This window comes from Primulina tabacum, chromosome 17 (assembly GCF_025594145.1).
Source record: "Primulina tabacum isolate GXHZ01 chromosome 17, ASM2559414v2, whole genome shotgun sequence".
NCBI lineage: Eukaryota > Viridiplantae > Streptophyta > Magnoliopsida > Lamiales > Gesneriaceae > Primulina > Primulina tabacum.
The window spans coordinates 13941398-13958774 of record NC_134566.1 but is presented as its reverse complement, the minus strand read 5'-3'; the positions used below and the strand labels follow the sequence as shown (position 1 = coordinate 13958774).

Below are 17377 nucleotides of genomic sequence, written 5' to 3'. Positions count from 1 at the left end.
CGCTCCAGTCATCTCTCAAAACCTAAAAAACTTGCGCTTTCAACTCTTCCAACACCATCGACGCTTGTCGGCCGCCTACTGTCGCCGTCGACTACAAGGATGTCTTCCATAGCTCCTCCATTCTCGTATAAGAGGTAATTTTCTAAATTTTAAGATTTTTTTCCTCCTCTTTTGAGTTCTTTCCGGAGAACAATACACACAAACCTAATGGAATGAAAATGGTGACTAGAATTTCAAGATCGCAAAATTTTGATACAGTATTTTGTTAGTTTTCCATTTGAGTTGTAGTTACGATATTTCCACATCTTCCTGTTGTAGCATAGACTTGAACCAAACGAGCCTCATCTTCAATAATGCAATTCCATGTACGATTATATCAGACAACTTTTACATCAAGTTATTTTTATATCAGACAACTTTTACATCAAGTTATTTTTTCTCTCACAACTCAAAATAATATTTGATTTATTATTGAATTAAAAATGACCGAACTATATTAAGTAGATTTTAAGTTAGAATTCTTTGATTTAATAATTAACAAGTCGACCTATATTATTGTACGATTTCATTATATAATGTAATATAACATATAGAAATATATAATATTTATTTCAAATGGAGTCCTGTAAATTATATAATATAATATAACATTAGCTTGTTGTATGATTTCATTATATAATATAACATATAGAAATATATAATATAAAATAGCTTGTTTTTTTTAGAATGCCTCATTCATTCCTATTTTTCCAATAAATTTATTTATTGAATTTTAATTTATATGTTAGGTTACAGTGGTTTTTTCGACAATGAATATAAATTAAACTTGGATGTATGCTAGGTTAGATAATGGATTTATAACAGAAGAATATATGAATGGGGTTGAGGATTTTGTGAACTTTGCTAAAAGTCACCCTGAATGTATGAGTGGTGACAAGTTACATTGTCCTTGTACTCAACGTAAATGCAAAAATACTATTTTTCACGATAAAAATATTGTTAAAGTATATCTAGGAAAGTAAGGTTTGATTCCGAATTATTACAATTGGTATGTTTATGGGGAGCCTTATATTACCGATCCAATCGGACATTCCATTCTCCCATCTTCAGCTCCAATTGCTCAAGAAGACCCACCCAATGACAATGCCATGCGGTCAATGATTCAGGATGCGATGAAATACCAATACCTGCTGCAAAAAAATGTATGAAATGCTAAAGGCCAGTGAAAGAGAAGTTTGGGAGGCATTCCTTTTGGTCATTCCCAATTGTCAGCTATTGCGAGATTATTGAACATCAAGGCAGAACACCATTTCTCGGAACGATGTTATGATGATTTACGTCAGTTGATATCAGAGTTGCTACCAACCGATAACATAATGACCGACAGTTTTTACAATGCAAAGAAATTAGTTAAGGGTTTAGGTTTGCCAGTGGAAAAGATTGATTGTTGCATTAACAATTGCATGATTTTTTTGGAAAGATGATATTGAACTAACTGAATGTAAGATGTGTAGTCACCCTCCCTGTAGACCGCAAAAGCGTGGAATAAGGAAGAATAAAAAATATATATCTTTGAAAATTATGTATTAATTTCCATTAACTCCAAGATTGCTGGGTTTGTATGCATCTACTACAACAGCCAAACACATGAGGTGGCATCATGAGCATGTGCATGAAGGAGATGCAAGCACTTAGATGAGAAATATCCTTCTTTTGCAATGGAATCACGTAATGTGAGTTTGAGACTTTCAGCCGATGGATTCCAACCATTTGGTCGATCAGGAAAACAATATTCTTCATGGCCAGTCATATTAACGCCATATAACTTACCCCCTTGGATGTGCATGAATGACCAATACATGTTTCTTGCTGTGCTTATACCAGGTCCAAAGAACCCGAAAGAGAAGATATAGATGTCTTTATGCAACCTTTGATTGCTGAGCTTAAGGACCTATGGAGTACAGGGATAGAGACTTATGATGTTGCAAGTAAAACCAATTTTAAATTGCACGAGGACTTGTTATGGACAATTACTCAATTAGTTATTTTCCCGCATACTCAATGTTGTCGGGGTGGGGCACGGCTGGTAAGTTAGCATGTCCACATTGTATGGACGACTCTGATGCATTTACATTACCTCGAAGTGGAAAAACATCCTGGTTTGATAACCATCGTAAGTTTTTATCTTATGACCATCCTTTCAGAAGAAATAAGAAATCTTTCACAAATTAAGAATCGGGAGGTGACAAAACATCCACCACAAATTAAGTTGTGGCACTTGAATATTTGGTATAAATATTTGTATTGATTTTGGTATTGATAATTTGTGGCTTGGAATAGTTGTGTTGATGTTAATACTGTGTTGTGCTTTTTGGATGATTATATTGATTGATTATGCATATTGTGTTGTGTTTGGATTGATATAAATAACAGAGGCTGGGGGAGGAAAAACAATATCTAATTTAGAGACTGATTTCATAAATTCGGTCTCTAACTTAGAGACTGATTCTGTGGCATCGGTCTCTCATATAACAAACAAATTATGAATCGGTCTCTGTATTAGAGACTGAATTTAATTAGTCGATATCTAAAGTCGCATATAAAATATCGGTCTCTATTTTAGAAACCGATGACGTAAATGTGGTCGCTAATTTAGAGATCGATTAATCGTACTGGTCTCTCGCAATTAGCGACCAAGGTTATTGATATCAACCAAATCGATTGCTAATCGATCTCTATTTTGCTGTAAAGACCGAATAAAGACCGATTTGTCGGTCTCTAATCCGTGTTTTCTTTTAGTGTTATTACGGTGCTCAGCCACGTTTTTAAGTCCTCGATGCTTGATTCGTCGGGGATTAGCTTATTTCCGCCGTTCTGCATGGAGGACATGAAGTCTTTGAGCGAAGCAACGGCGTCGTCCAACACACTCGCACATACATTCAACGCCTCGTTCACTAGCGGGTCATCCGTCTTGTTCAGGTACTCGTCCGTAAAAATGGACAGTCTCTCCAGAGAATTCTTCACCACTGTTAATGAGAACTGAAAAATCCTCCCCGGGTCAGTGGAGTTTGAGGAATCCAAGCTCGAGTAACAAGAAAATGGCCGGGTTTACTAAAAAAATTTGTCAATAAAAGTTTTCTTGAATAATTTCAATCAATTGTCTGATTGAATGAATTTAACAAAAAATTCAAATTCAAACTTTATTATTTATTTAAATTAATGAAATATTAATTAAATCATGTTATAAATAAATCTTATTGGATAGAACGGTTGTCGATTTACTAAAATTTATAACTTTTGGTAACAATACTTACACGTTAATTCAAATATTTTAAAATCACATAGTAGCTCAAGCGTCACTTTTCGATTGTTCTATCCAGTAGGGACAATTATTATGCCCCAACAATTGCACTCTTTGCAATGAATGAGAATCAAACTCGTGAGATTGACTCTGATATCAATTATAGGATCAGAAATTTGTCGTTTTACCAAAATTATAGCTAATGATAATAGTGCAATTCGAATATTTTAACGGTATAGTAGTTCAATCGTCATAGTTCGATCGATGTATCTAGCAAAAATAATTATTTCACTACAACAATCTAATTTTCAATAATTACACTCCTTGCAATCTATGAGAATTGATCTCGTGACTTTGTATATGATATATACCAATTGTAGGATCATGCTCGCCGTTTTAACAAAAGTTATAACCGGTCGTAACAATGCAACATTAACTAAAATCTTTTAAAATCGTAAACCAACTCAAGCGTCACGTTTCAATTGTTCTACTTAGTATAAACAATTATTGCACCTAAATCCGATATGGATGTTATTTTACATTCTAGAAAACTATTTCTTTAAATCAAATATATTCCCACTAATCAAATAATTAAATCAAACACAATGTAATTTTAATTAATAATAATAATTTAAACACAAATATTAATAGTTGGGGTGACAACCATATACCCTCACCTATGTTCCATTAAGTTGCAATTATAATAATAATGCACAACAAATTGATAGACATAATTTAGTTAACGTAGTAAGTAAGTAATATTAAATAACGATTTTGTTATTTTGAAATACGAAAAAAAATTTATATATATATATATATATATATAAATTCATCATATATTATGATAAATTAATTAATATGTAGAAAAAAGGAAAATATATTTTTTATGTATATAATTTCATCATATAAAATTATAAATTAATTAATAGGTTGAAAAGAACAAACAAGACAACAAATTAATATATATATATGACGATTTCGTAGTAAAATAATGCTAATACAATCATAATTTGTATTATGTTTAGAACACAACTGAAAATTAGATAACAAAATTTATAATAATAGGAAATTTATTTTTAAAAACATTATTATGTAAAATATTATAATAACACATAATGAACCATAAATGAAATCACTTAATTATTGAGCTACTATTTACCGCTGATGGCATACGGCCGGGCAAAGCACTGTGTCTCCGCCCCTGCTTTCTACTGCGGCAATATCTAAGCCAAGCCTAACTAGTCCGTTCTCTATGCTTTCATTTTTATAGTAGTCGACACATTCCACTTCCTCCACAAATTCTGCCAAGTTCGATGTGAAGTGTCCATTTGTGAAATGCGATTTGGCTTTAAAATTTTAATTTGTACCCACTTTAGTGGAGCGCACACATCACATAATCGAACTTCCGATAGAATTAATTATTGTAATCAATGTTTAGAAAAGGAGAAATTATTTCAAATAATATTTTTGGGACACTCGAATATGTATGATTTCTACTATTTAGATTTATGTATGATCGTGTATAGTAGATTGTTTAAGTATGCATAGTAGTTTCTTTTTTATATAATAAAATAAAATTATTTGACGATCATTATCGACAAATGTGGATTGAATGTTAGTTTTTCCATATCGTTGTTAGAGTAGAAGTTTAACGAGACAACTTGTGGTTTGTGATTTATTGATTTTTATGTAAAAAAAATCTTTATTTTCATAATGATTTACATTTTTATCCAATTATGATATTTACTTTATATGTATATTCATGCAGGTCGCATAGATAAATCTTTTAAATAAACAATAAGTATCATTAGATCTGTCTCTCAACAAAAGATCATTAAACTCATTAGAAACTGTATTGTATATTCTAAATTGGTTTCTAGTCGATTCAGTCGCCTAAAATAAGGATAAATGTTGTTTTTGAGACTAACATCTATTATGTAAACGTCATGTTTCATTAGTAAGGACATAGAGATGATCATTCATACAGATGTGTGCTTATTTGACGAGATACTGAACAACCCTCCATTGGGTTTTCCAAATGGTTACACTTATCGAGTTGATTATTATGTACTTATGGTTGAACATTATTAGTCATTATACACATGACAATATGGATGTTCAACATACTAACATGCGCTTTGATTCGTTTGTCGGCTCCATTGAAGGTCACAAGGTGGTGATGTTAGGTGTAGTTTCGAAATACGTAAGAATCAATGCATTGTAATCGAGGATACACCGCTCACCTATAGGTGAAGATATACTATGTGATCGGATGAGTTATTAGTGTAACAAATATCTGGTCAAAGTAAGACATGTGCATTATGGAAAGATGTTTCCTTAGTTGCACATACCATATCACATTCATTATTCAAAGATACATCATATCGTTATTGAATTCATATGCAACTCTCGATATAACAATTATTGCAGATTCATATGCAACTCTCGAAAATTTTGGCTTTCGAAATTTTTGTTTTTCATTATATAAAAAAGATCCTTACCCTCGATACATTATAATTGTCTGATCCTCACCACCACGACACCACCGTGACGACGCCGTAGAGCCGTCGCTTCCTCGTCGAAATTTTCGATTTTCGATGAATGATTAATTTATTCTCAACTTATAATTGCAAATCAAGGCGACTGATCGATTAATTTTTTACGCATAATTTCGTGTGGCTTTCTAGAGAAATCACACAAGAAACAAAGTTTCTGATCCAAAGTTTCTGCTTTTCCAAATTTCTGATTTTATTTAATTATTACTGTTATTTTTAAATTTTTTTTTTTTTAAAAAGGGAACCCTAACCCCAATCAGTCGCCGTCATCGTGGGAAAGGTATTCCTTAAAGTCCAGCGATATCACACTGCTCTTATTAAAGGGAGAGTTTACAATCTCAATAAAACAATTATATCATTAGATTTTCCTTTGCAAGTTTTTAAACGAAGGCCAAAATTTATGTGAGACGATCTCACGAGTCGTATTTTGTGAGACGGATCTCTTATTTGGGTCATCCATAAAAAAATATTACTTTTTATTATAAGAGTATTACTTTTTATTGTGAATATCGGTATAGCTGACCCGTCTCACAGATAAAGATTTGTGAGACCGTCTCACAAGAGACCTACTCTTAAATGAAAATCTAATAATCAAACACACAGTAAATATAACTAATGCCATGAGTAAATGGTATGTCAAATTCACTTCAAATATTTGATTTCAAATGAAACAAAATTAAACCAGATGTCAGAAGAAAATACAAGTTGTGCAAACAAATTAATTTATGTTCACAAATTTTGATGGAAAAAAAAAGTAATATTTTTTTAAAAAAAAAAACAATTTACTTATGTTGAGTCAAAGGCTACACTCGTAGCAGGCAACCACGAACTACCTTGAATGAAGGACTGCACATTATATTTATTGGCCTCGGATGGAGTAAGACTGGGCTTATATCCGGCCCATTTGACCCGGTCTCTAGTGCTCGCTCCGGGTCCAGTATTTTGATACTCGGCGTAGAAGATAGTTTTCGGTGGGTCGGAGTTTTGGACCCATCTGGCCCAGCCCAATGGATTCAAGAACCCACCAATATTAGTCTGCATAACAACCGTAGTGGCGTAAGCTTTCCAAGGCCTGCCTAAGTAGGTCTGGGCGGTAAGATTGTCGAATGGGCTCATTGTACACCGTTGGATCGAAATTCCGGTGTTCTGATTCGGGTCAACTTTGCCTTGTGCAGTAATCGTGACAAATTGTTTAGGATTGGGTTGTCTAGGGAAGATGCTGCAGTTCTGGAGCACCACGGCCGAGTTGCCGAATATGAAGTCCACTGTGCCTATTATGTCGCATTGGCGGTAGAATTGTCGGTTCGAGTGCGGGTAGAGGGTGTCTTGGAACGCGTCGAACTTGCATCTGTAGAATACAGATTGGTCGGAGCCGGAACGGAAGGCCACGGCCTGGTGTTTGCTGGGTCCGGCTGTGTTCTTGAAACCGATGTCTCGTGCCATGAATCCTTTTCCCGCGACACCTGTGAAACGATGTAAAATCAATTGATTGGGTCATGCATTGTATGTTCAACTCTGCCTACGTTTGACAACGGAGTAATTCAAAGTTCAAACTTACCAACAGTAGCCGTGGAAAAAGTCGGAGTTCCGTCGACGAAATTCTTGCTGCCGGAAATAATGGAAACGTCCTTGCCGTCTCCGTACATCATCACATTCGTGTAAGATTTATCCAACACCACATTCTCCAAATATATCCCCGCCTTCACATATATAACGAATCTCGTTTTGCTCTTCTTGGGTATTCTCGCCACCGCAGCATTCAGGGTGGTCACATCGCCGCTGCCGTCCTTCGCCACCGTCACATTCGGCTTCGGATTGTTCTGCTGCAACAGCCGCCTGTCACCAGCGGAAACCCACGCCGGAAAGATCGATTCCTCGGCTGCCCCCAGCAGACGCCTCCTGTGGAATGGGATCTTAAAAGTCCCGAGCAATGACTGCAGTTTCGAGATTATGGCCAAACTGTTGCTGGCATATTCCGTGGAATTCTTCATCAGAAGCTTGATGTCTTCCATAAAACTGGCGTTGGACTCATACAGAGCGTCGAAACACGTTTCTTGGTCCGTGATCACGGTGCTCAGCCACGTTTTTAAGTCGTCGATCCTCGAACCGTTGGCGATTAGATTATTCCCGCCGTTCTGCATTGAGGATATGCAATCCTCGAGCGTATCAGCAGCGTCGTCTAACACCGTCGCGCATATATTCAACGCCTCTTTTACCAACTGTGTATCCGTCTTGTTCGCGTACTCATCTGTAAAAGTTGACACTTTCCTCAGAGAATTCTTGATCACCGTTAACGAAAACAGAAAAATCCTCTCCGGGTCGGTGGATTCTGAGGAACCCAAGCTCGAGTAACAAGAATCTGGGTACTGAGTCATACTGCACACAGCTACAATCGCCGCAGCCGGAGAAGTCGGAACATCATCGGAACCACTCTTGTTTTTGCTATGAATCACAGTTCCGGCAACAACTCCGACGATCAAACCGATCAACAGTACGGCTGAAATGGAGATAATAATCAATCGCTTGCGGGTCTTTTTCCTGAAAGCTTGTTGCTCTAGCTCATCCACTTTCCCATAGCCCTTGAATGAATTGATTGTGTCCATTGATGATCGATCAATGAACAAAATAAACTCTTTTCTACTCAGAGAGTTTCGATTTCAGATGACTTTATCTTTTCCCTATGAAATGCGAATCTTTTTGGTTTTTTGGGAGTAAGAACGTAGAATATATAGTGTCTTTAGCCGTGTTTTTTGCGGTATGATTTGGTGACATTCATAATCATGGGATAATACATATATATATAATCACGAAAAATTTCGTAACATATATCATAAGTCAATTTTGTCAAATATATATTTTGTTCTATAAAAATATATTATTTTTTATAACAAAAATATTACTCATTATTATAAATATAAATAAGATTCGTCCGTCTCACAGATAAAGATCTGTGAGTCTGTTTCACGAAAAATATCGAGTAATGTATAATATAATGTTCATATTCAAGAAACGGTGATTTTACTTCTTCCACACTATTTAATAATCAAATAATAATAGTAAGATGAATCTGACTGATCCATAGTTTACAAATTTTATAAACCATTTTTATATATACACAATAGATTTACGCGGTTCCTTTAATTTATTTATAAACATATAATAATATAAAAGCTGTGGACTTAAAACTTTCATGCCAACTAGGTCAAATTAGTAATGATTTCCCTTCCTCGCCGAGTTTTTTTTCCAGCAATATTTATTACTTTTAAATAGACATTTATTACCTTCTATTAATTAATTATTTTATGTGCATAAATTTTTTTTTCAAAAAAATATTAATAAATCTAAAAATTAATTCAAGATTTGACTTTCTACCACTTCAAAGTTATGCCAAGCTAGCTAAGTCCATTGATCATAAAATATATTTAATGGGTTTTTTTTTAATTTAATACAATATATTATTTTTTTAAGTTGTATAATTTACATTTTTTTTTTACAAAAATAAGAATATGTGAGGTAATGCCACAAATCATGCCGAGTTTAATGTGAAGACTCTTGTGTGAAATGCAATTTGGCTTTAATTGTTTAATTCTTTTGACCAATTCATTCTCTAATTTACGAACAATTTTATTGTTATTAATTCATTATTACAACTATGTTAGCACGAAGAGTATGAATTGTCCAAATCAAAATCTGTGGTACTTTATGCATCATAATTTGTACTTTAGTGGGGCGCACACAGCCTCGAAACTCGAAAGGATCCAGTAATATGACACCAATTCTACGCGTACAGGAACAGCCAGCCGTTTGTCAACTTCAAGATCCTTTAACACTCGTCTTTTCCCAAATAATATATATATATAGGATATAAATAATAAACATATATTCGAACTATAATTACATCACGTTATTTATCTCATTTGGTTCGTGTAATACGACTGAAAAATCATATATAAATAATAAATTATTCTAATTATTTGGAGAATTTTGAGTTAAATATTAAATAAAACATAATATTGTGCGATTCTAATTATTTAAAAAATTTGAGTCGAACGTTGAATAAAACAAGGAGGTGTAATTATTAATGTCTTGTAATTTGCATCACACGATGTCTATTATTATCAGTCTAATCTACTATACATCCAACTATTATTTCATCACACACTTTAGGAGTGTTCAAAAACTGAACCAAACCATAGAACCAAACAAACAACATGATTTAGATCAATTTTTAAGAAATCAGAGTTTGGATTGATTCTAAAATCAACTAAACCATAAAAATTGTTTTGTTCAAGTTTTAGACAAAAAAATAAACTAATCAAACCATTACATTGATATATTAAAAAATCATGTAATAACTATTTATTAATTTAATGTTCTTTTTCTTGAATATAGATTTATTTATTTATTATTAAGCTTTGTAACTATTTATCACAAAAATCTCCGGGCGTTCCAGATACGAAATCATGCCAAATGTGAAATCTGACTTCTAAACCAAACGATGTAAGCTTTGAATCAAGTCGTTAGTTCTGAATCTATCAGTAAAAGAATATGATAAAGTTATGGAAAACTAGAATCATAGAAAGTGAAAATGAATAAACGAAAATGAACTAGAACAAACGAAATTTGCAGAGCATTTTTGATGTTGTTTGTTGATTAATTTTTGCGAGAGCCTTTTCTGATGACTCCTGCTTGTTTTTTGTTCCATTCTTCCCGACAATTTAGCCATTTTACACAATCGTCCATCATGGATCGTTGGTCAACTACCTCGGTCGTGTGCTTTCTCGAACCAACTGCAGCTCTAATGGACTTTGACAGCATTTGGATTTTCTCATCTGATGAGCATTTGTTATCGATGGCTTTTTTGCATAATTTGGGTCCAAAAAATGCCCCCTCATGTTGCTAATTTGTCCAACGAGCCAATTTGGTTATTTTTAAGAATATCATGCTCATCTTGCCCCTACTGATCTACATAAATCAGGCCAAATTCCAATTCTCAAAGCTGGAGGAAGAAATAATTTAGTCTCCAGTTTCATCCTTTCTGTTGATGTGCAATAATTTTTCATGCTGGGTAGAGCGATCGAACCATCACGTTTGGTCTGCTATGCGGTTTAAAAGATTTGAGTTGCACCATTACCACTAGCTATATCTTTTGATAAATCAGCAAGTTCTCAGTCCTACAATTGGTATCAAAGTCAATGTTTTGAGTTCGATTCCCATTGAGTGCAAGGAGTATAATTATTGAGAGGGAGATTGTTGAGGTGCAATAATTGTCCTTGCTGGGTATAGTGATCGAACCATGATGCTTGTACTGCTATGCGGTTTAAAAAATTTGAGTTGCACTATTATCACTAGATATAGCTTTTGTCAAAGCGGTAAGCGCTCGATTCTGCACTTTTCTCATACACATCTACTTATAGAATCAAATGCACACAACTTTTATCTCATCACAATCTTCCTTCAAACCTTTCAAGCTCCTAGTTTCTCCTTTACGCCCAAAGTTGTATTTTTCTTCTCACACTCTGTCTTTCTTTCGATTCATAATTTCATTCCTCCATACACTAGCAAACCGTTGCGCTACCATCTTTCTTGCCATAGCTCGCAACATTACCACCACAAACTCTACCTCTCTCACGTCAAGCCGAAGAACTTCAGGGAACAAGTAAACTCATTTTCCTTATCGTTTTTGCATGGCATATAGGGATCTTAAATTTTCAACATGTATTAATCCGCTTGCTTGTAAGGTGTTTGATATATTGTCTAAGATATAAATGAGCTTGAATATTCCATACTCGATGATTCAAAGTTTGGCCAAAAATATTTGGTTAATTCCTTGACTTCTTGTTTGATCATGTTTGTGCTTCTATGTGCCCGCATATGTACACAAAAATTTCAAAATAAGATTCATAACTGAGATTTCGTATCTTCCTGATCTTTACTGGCCATTCTCTGTAATCCTTGTGCCCTATGCATTTTGCTTTTGTCTGAGATCTTGTTTGCATTTATTTTCATGTACCTTCATTCAAGTATACAAGATGTCTAATTGGCTTGATCTCAGTTTCACTTCAAAGAGAACAAATATCTTGCTTGTTTGATGTGGCTTGTTCAATAGTCATTACATGGTTGTCGACTGAGGATGATCTCTTGACCACTTTACTCAAGTGTATTGGTTTATTTGGTTTTACTTGAGGGAATTGCTAGTGACCCTCTCTTTCTCAGCGCAAAATCTTCGAGCCAACTATGATCTTCTTTTGCCTACCAAGACCACTTCTATTCCTAGATATGTCTTCTATCTTGTCTGGCTTTAAAACCAAACCAATGTTTCTTTATTATGGTACTTGTTTGCACTAATAGGCCTTCACCTAATTTTGCCTCTGAAACTATCAATCGACCGTTTCCCCTATCTCAGCTTTCCAAGATTCTAGTTCTACATGCTCAGAAACATTGATACATACAGCTTGGAAATTTTAAGACAAAAAGAAAGGTTGGATGACATGATTTCTGAGAAAAAGGTCACATTGTCTCTGACAGCTTCAAAACAAATATCCAGTGTCTCGGTAAAAATATGTGAACCAAAAGCAAGCATATCAACAAGGGGAAGACACATTGAAGAGTGTTTAATAAATTCAAGCCTGGTTTCACACCAAATGGGAGGATCTATGTGGGGACCCGGACGCTAATCATCTTCTTAATCATCTTTGGGATTTAATTATCAATTAATATAAACATGGTCTAATTTTTTTTTTTTTTAAATACAAAGCGGAAACGTAATGTAATTCAAGCCCGGATCTCCACGCTATCTAGTCCAGCCTCGTTCTCTTCTTGACCCTGATCCTATCCCACCTGTTGTCATGCACACATAGAAACAAGACAACAGCCGGATAACTCCGGTGAGAATTATATTCTCAGTATAAATCATGTATACATGCAATCATAAAAACAATATAAAAGCATATAACAGATATGTCTAACATGTATTCAGATCAGAATATAAATCCACATTAAGAATAAATCCTATTCTAAACATGTACCATCATCAGGAACATAAATCGATATGTACCACACTCAGGAACATAATCAATTTAAATCACTATAAACTGTCAATTAGACTCATGACTCCACATTTAAGACTAGACTCAATCCTAGTCTAGGGATCCCGGTTTCCAGAAGTTAGCATTCCCATATCGACCAACAGTAATAGAAAAGACTCCAGTTCTATCCACGTCGATAGGGTATCGATCACCAATAATAGAAGAAATACCAATTCTATCCACATCGATATGGTATCGATCACCAGTAATAGAAGAAGCTCGTATTCTATCCACATCGGTATAGTATCGATCACCAGTAATAGAAAAAAACTCCGATTCTATCCACATCGATATAATATCGATCACCGGTAATAGAAGAAGTTATGATTCTATCCACATCGATACGGTACCGATCACCAGTAATAGAAGAAGAAGCTCCAATTCTATCCACATCGATATAATATCGATCATCAGTAATAGATGAAGTTATAATTCTATCCACATCGATAGCCAAACATTCGGTGACAGACTTTGGCACTATCGCCAATATACTATCTTGTGACATCGTGCAATGTGCCCATGGCGATCCCACCACTATCAGGCACTTCTGTCACAAGATTACTCGTCTAATACCTGCTGTCTATAAATCAAGAGAACAAGTACATCAATCAAATCAATACAATAAGGTAAAGTATGTGATTTAGGGAAACTCGAGCCAAACCTCACTCGAGTTGTGCAATCCCAACTCAACATTAATTTATACCTTTATCTTCTCGGTCCGACGAAGACGAAGTATTGAAGTCAACTCTGTCCATACCCAATTTTATAATGACAATCGAATAGATACAATATCAGTATATAACTCAATTCAAAACCTGTTCTGATTAATACTCAAATCAAAACATAATCTGATCAATGCCAATCGACATATGATACCATCTCAATCCATACCGAATCTGATCAATATCAATCAACTGATGTTTCGACGGCATAACAATATAGTCTCGATAACCCCGTCAATTTCAACACCACATATATAATACCAGAACTCATAATCAATATCGGTGCAATTCATAATTTCAATAACAACACCAATCTGATATCGAATCTCAGTTAATCAATTCCAAAAATCATAACAATTACATAATCAGTCCGTTTCTTAATCTGACTTCGATTCTATGATGTCTAACATGTCAAGAACATCATATATGAATCCCATTCAATTCTGACAACATCATAATTTCAAACAAATCAAAACGTAGTAAAACTTACGTCCAGTTGTAGCCTACGTCGATAGGAACACAGTACTGCAGTCGGATTACAATTCAGACGGACGGATCTTTCACAAAAGGCGTAAGGATTTTTCTCTCCAAAGCTTCGACCCTTTTCTCGTTTTCTTTTGAATTCTAAACAATTCATGATATATATACTCGTGCATGTTCAAGGGGCAGGTGGCTTACTTTCGTGTTGCATGTCACGCGCATATACGCGCCCAAGGTCCGCGCATATGCGCCGGAAGTACTGTCCGGCTACTGGACTACTCGCGCATATGCGCGCACTGACATCGCGCATATGCGTGAGACCTACTGTCTCCGCATAAATCAACTCGCGCATATGCGTGCCTTCTGCCGCGCATGTGCGCCAACCTTCCTGCCCTGCTCGCGCATATGCGCCGTTCACGTCGCGCATATGCGCCGAGCACTCCACTAGGCTACTGGACACCTCGCGCATATGCGCGTCCTCACGCCGCGCATATGCGCGGGGTCTTCTGTCCACTCCGCGCATGGCTCGCGCATTATGTCGCGCATGTGCGCGAGCACACCTCCTTACACATATATTTCGCGTTTTTTCGCACCTTTTCCGGTCTAATACTTTTCGTCTATAATTACCTTGATTAATCAAGAAATCATCCCAGATTAATATCAGATTACGGTAAATGCACCCAAATCATTTCCGATTACGGTAATCAAATTCTCGGGCATTACAATCTACGATGCCTAGATCTCTTTTGAGCGCTTGTTTTCATCACCCTTGCAAACACGATTTAATTTGGAATTTTCTATGTCACATAGTGGTACGTTTTGTTGCACTTATTTGTCATGGTTTAGCTTTACTCATTTTGATTTGTAGGTTTGAGAAAATGGCTTGAAAGCCAAACTTTGTTCTTGAAAACATGTTAACATTAGAGATGTTTCTTGGGATTTGTCTTCATGTACTTGTATTTTTGTCATGTCACATTTATAAGGGAAATTCTATCCAAATTTTCTTAAAAACTAAAAAATGGCTAAAAAGCCTGTTTTTTTCAACATTATATACAAACATGTCAATCAACACAACTTGTTATAGATCACCTGATTTTTCTTATCAAACCAACAATTAAACAACTCGTGTTTAACAACAATCACCAATGTTTCAAGGTGTTCAACAACTGACTCCACCTTACCATTAACTTGGCCAATAAAACCAACAAACACTCCCCCAAGAATACAGTAAACTACATAAAGTTCATGAACAAGTATTTTTTTTATTCACAAGTGTTCTATCACTATTTATAAATATGTTTGGCAATCAATGACTTGTAAGCATATTCTCCACATCTTTACAGAATTTCTTCATAAACGTTATAAATAAAATAGAGCAAAACTAATAAAAGTGACCATACATCGTACTTTCCATCAAAACATTACATAGAATGGATGATAAAGATCAAGGAATATCGAAATTTCATAGATTATTATATGAATCAGAAAAATCAGAAATCATATGTCGTTCATTCCAAGTATCTACTGAGCGCATTTTCTTTTAGTGGTGCATAAACCTACTATATTTTATAGCATTTTTTTGTCATTCTCAGTGTTTTCTTTCTTTTTTGACAACATGGTCCCATTGGTGTGACAAATTTTTTATTACGGCGTACCAGACATGAAATCATGCAAAATGTGAAATCTGACTTTTAAACCAAATGATGTGAACCCTGGATAGGTCGTTAGTTGTGACTCCCTCGATAAAGCGTCAAGACTAGAAACTAATTTAGAAAACAAAAGAAATTGAAATAAATATCCATAAATAAAAACAAAAAAATTATGCTTTTATGAATGGACATTTTTAAAACTAGAAATTGAAAATAAAAGCTGAAGGAATATGATAAAATTAAGGAAAACTAAAATTATAGAAACTGAAAATGAGTAACGAAAATAAACTAGAACTAACGGAATTTGCAGATCATTTTTGATGTTGTCTGTTGATAAATTTGTTGTTAGTCTTTTCTGATGACTCGTATTTTTTTTTGTTCCATTCGTCCCTGCAGTTTAGCCATCTTCCACGGTCGTCTATCATGGATCATGGGTCAACTTTCTCACTCAGACGCCTTCTCGAAACAACTGCAGCTCTAGTAGACTTTGACTATATTTGAGTTTTCGCATCTGATGGGCTTTTGTTATCGATAGTCTTTTTTGCATAATTCGGGTCCAACAGTAACGATCCAATTAGATTCTGAATTTATTTATTGCAGGTTTGAGCTCAAACATACATAACTATAATCTCAAGGCTTCGTTTGGTACGTGTGATGTGATAAGTAAATGAATAGTAATTAGAGTGATTGAAAAATGAGAGATATGAGTTAATAGTATGGTGGGATAAATAACATGATCTTTGGTATGATTTTAAAATTATGGATTAATTTTGTAAATTTTATTGTAATGACCAAAATGCCCAAAGTGTTAATTAAATATATATTCTTAAAATAATTTGATAGATAATTAAATATTTATAATTATAATTTATATTTATAAAATACATTTATTAAAATTAATTTTAATATATTTATTAAAAATAAATTTGTAAATAAGCATTTATTGTAAAAAATTAAAATAGTAGTAATATTTTGAATATTAATTTTAATGTTAAATAAAGTTTAGTGATATTACAATATTATTGTTTTTTTAAATAATTATAAATATTTTTAAAATAATTGAATAGATAATTAAATATTTATAATTATAATTTATATTTATTAAAATTAATTCAAATATATTTATTATAAATATATTTGAAAATATTACGATAATTATTAATGGGTTGATTTGATTTTAAAATTTTCATTGTTTGGTTTTGTTTGAAATTTTATAAAATCGAAAATATGGTTTTGTTTGATTTTTAATATGGTTTTGTTTGATTTTTTTTTTAAAAATCGAACCATATCGTAGTTAAACACCAGTAATGTCACTCACCAATCAATACCTGAAAATAGTTATCCAAGTTATATTTTATGTTTTGCATTTAAGTAGTCAATAAATTTAACTTATTTTGAAATGTCAAAAAAAAAAAAATGACATGAATGCCAAGAATTTCAATATATGACGATGGTAATTAGCAAATCTGGATTATATATTCGTTTTTACATTACGCTTGCACGTTAGAAACTAGGTGTGAAACAGTGGCAAGTGGCAACAATAATCAAATAGCAATACATTTCGGTGGGATATTATATATAT

General features: G+C 34.0%; 1 protein-coding gene across 1 annotated transcript; it reads right to left on the bottom strand.

Annotated features, from left to right (window-relative positions):
* Positions 1-6477: 6477 nt before the first annotated feature.
* On the bottom strand, positions 6478-8598 carry LOC142531528 (pectinesterase 3). Its single transcript, XM_075637690.1, has 2 exons — positions 7415-8598; positions 6478-7319 (listed from the first exon to the last, which is right to left on the bottom strand). The coding sequence occupies exons 1-2, from the start codon at positions 8457-8459 to the stop codon at positions 6643-6645; spliced, it is 1722 nt and encodes a 573-aa protein (XP_075493805.1). The 5' UTR covers positions 8460-8598; the 3' UTR covers positions 6478-6642.
* Positions 8599-17377: the final 8779 nt, after the last annotated feature.

Excerpts from the sequence above, each read along its gene's own strand:
- LOC142531528 (XM_075637690.1), bottom strand. The coding sequence starts at position 8,459 with ATGGACACAATCAATTCATTCAAGGGCTATGGGAAAGTGGATGAGCTA. Across the intron at positions 7,320-7,414 it reads TTTTTCCACGGCTACTGTTG|GTGTCGCGGGAAAAGGATTC; the intron begins GTAAGTTTGAAC and ends ATCGTTTCACAG.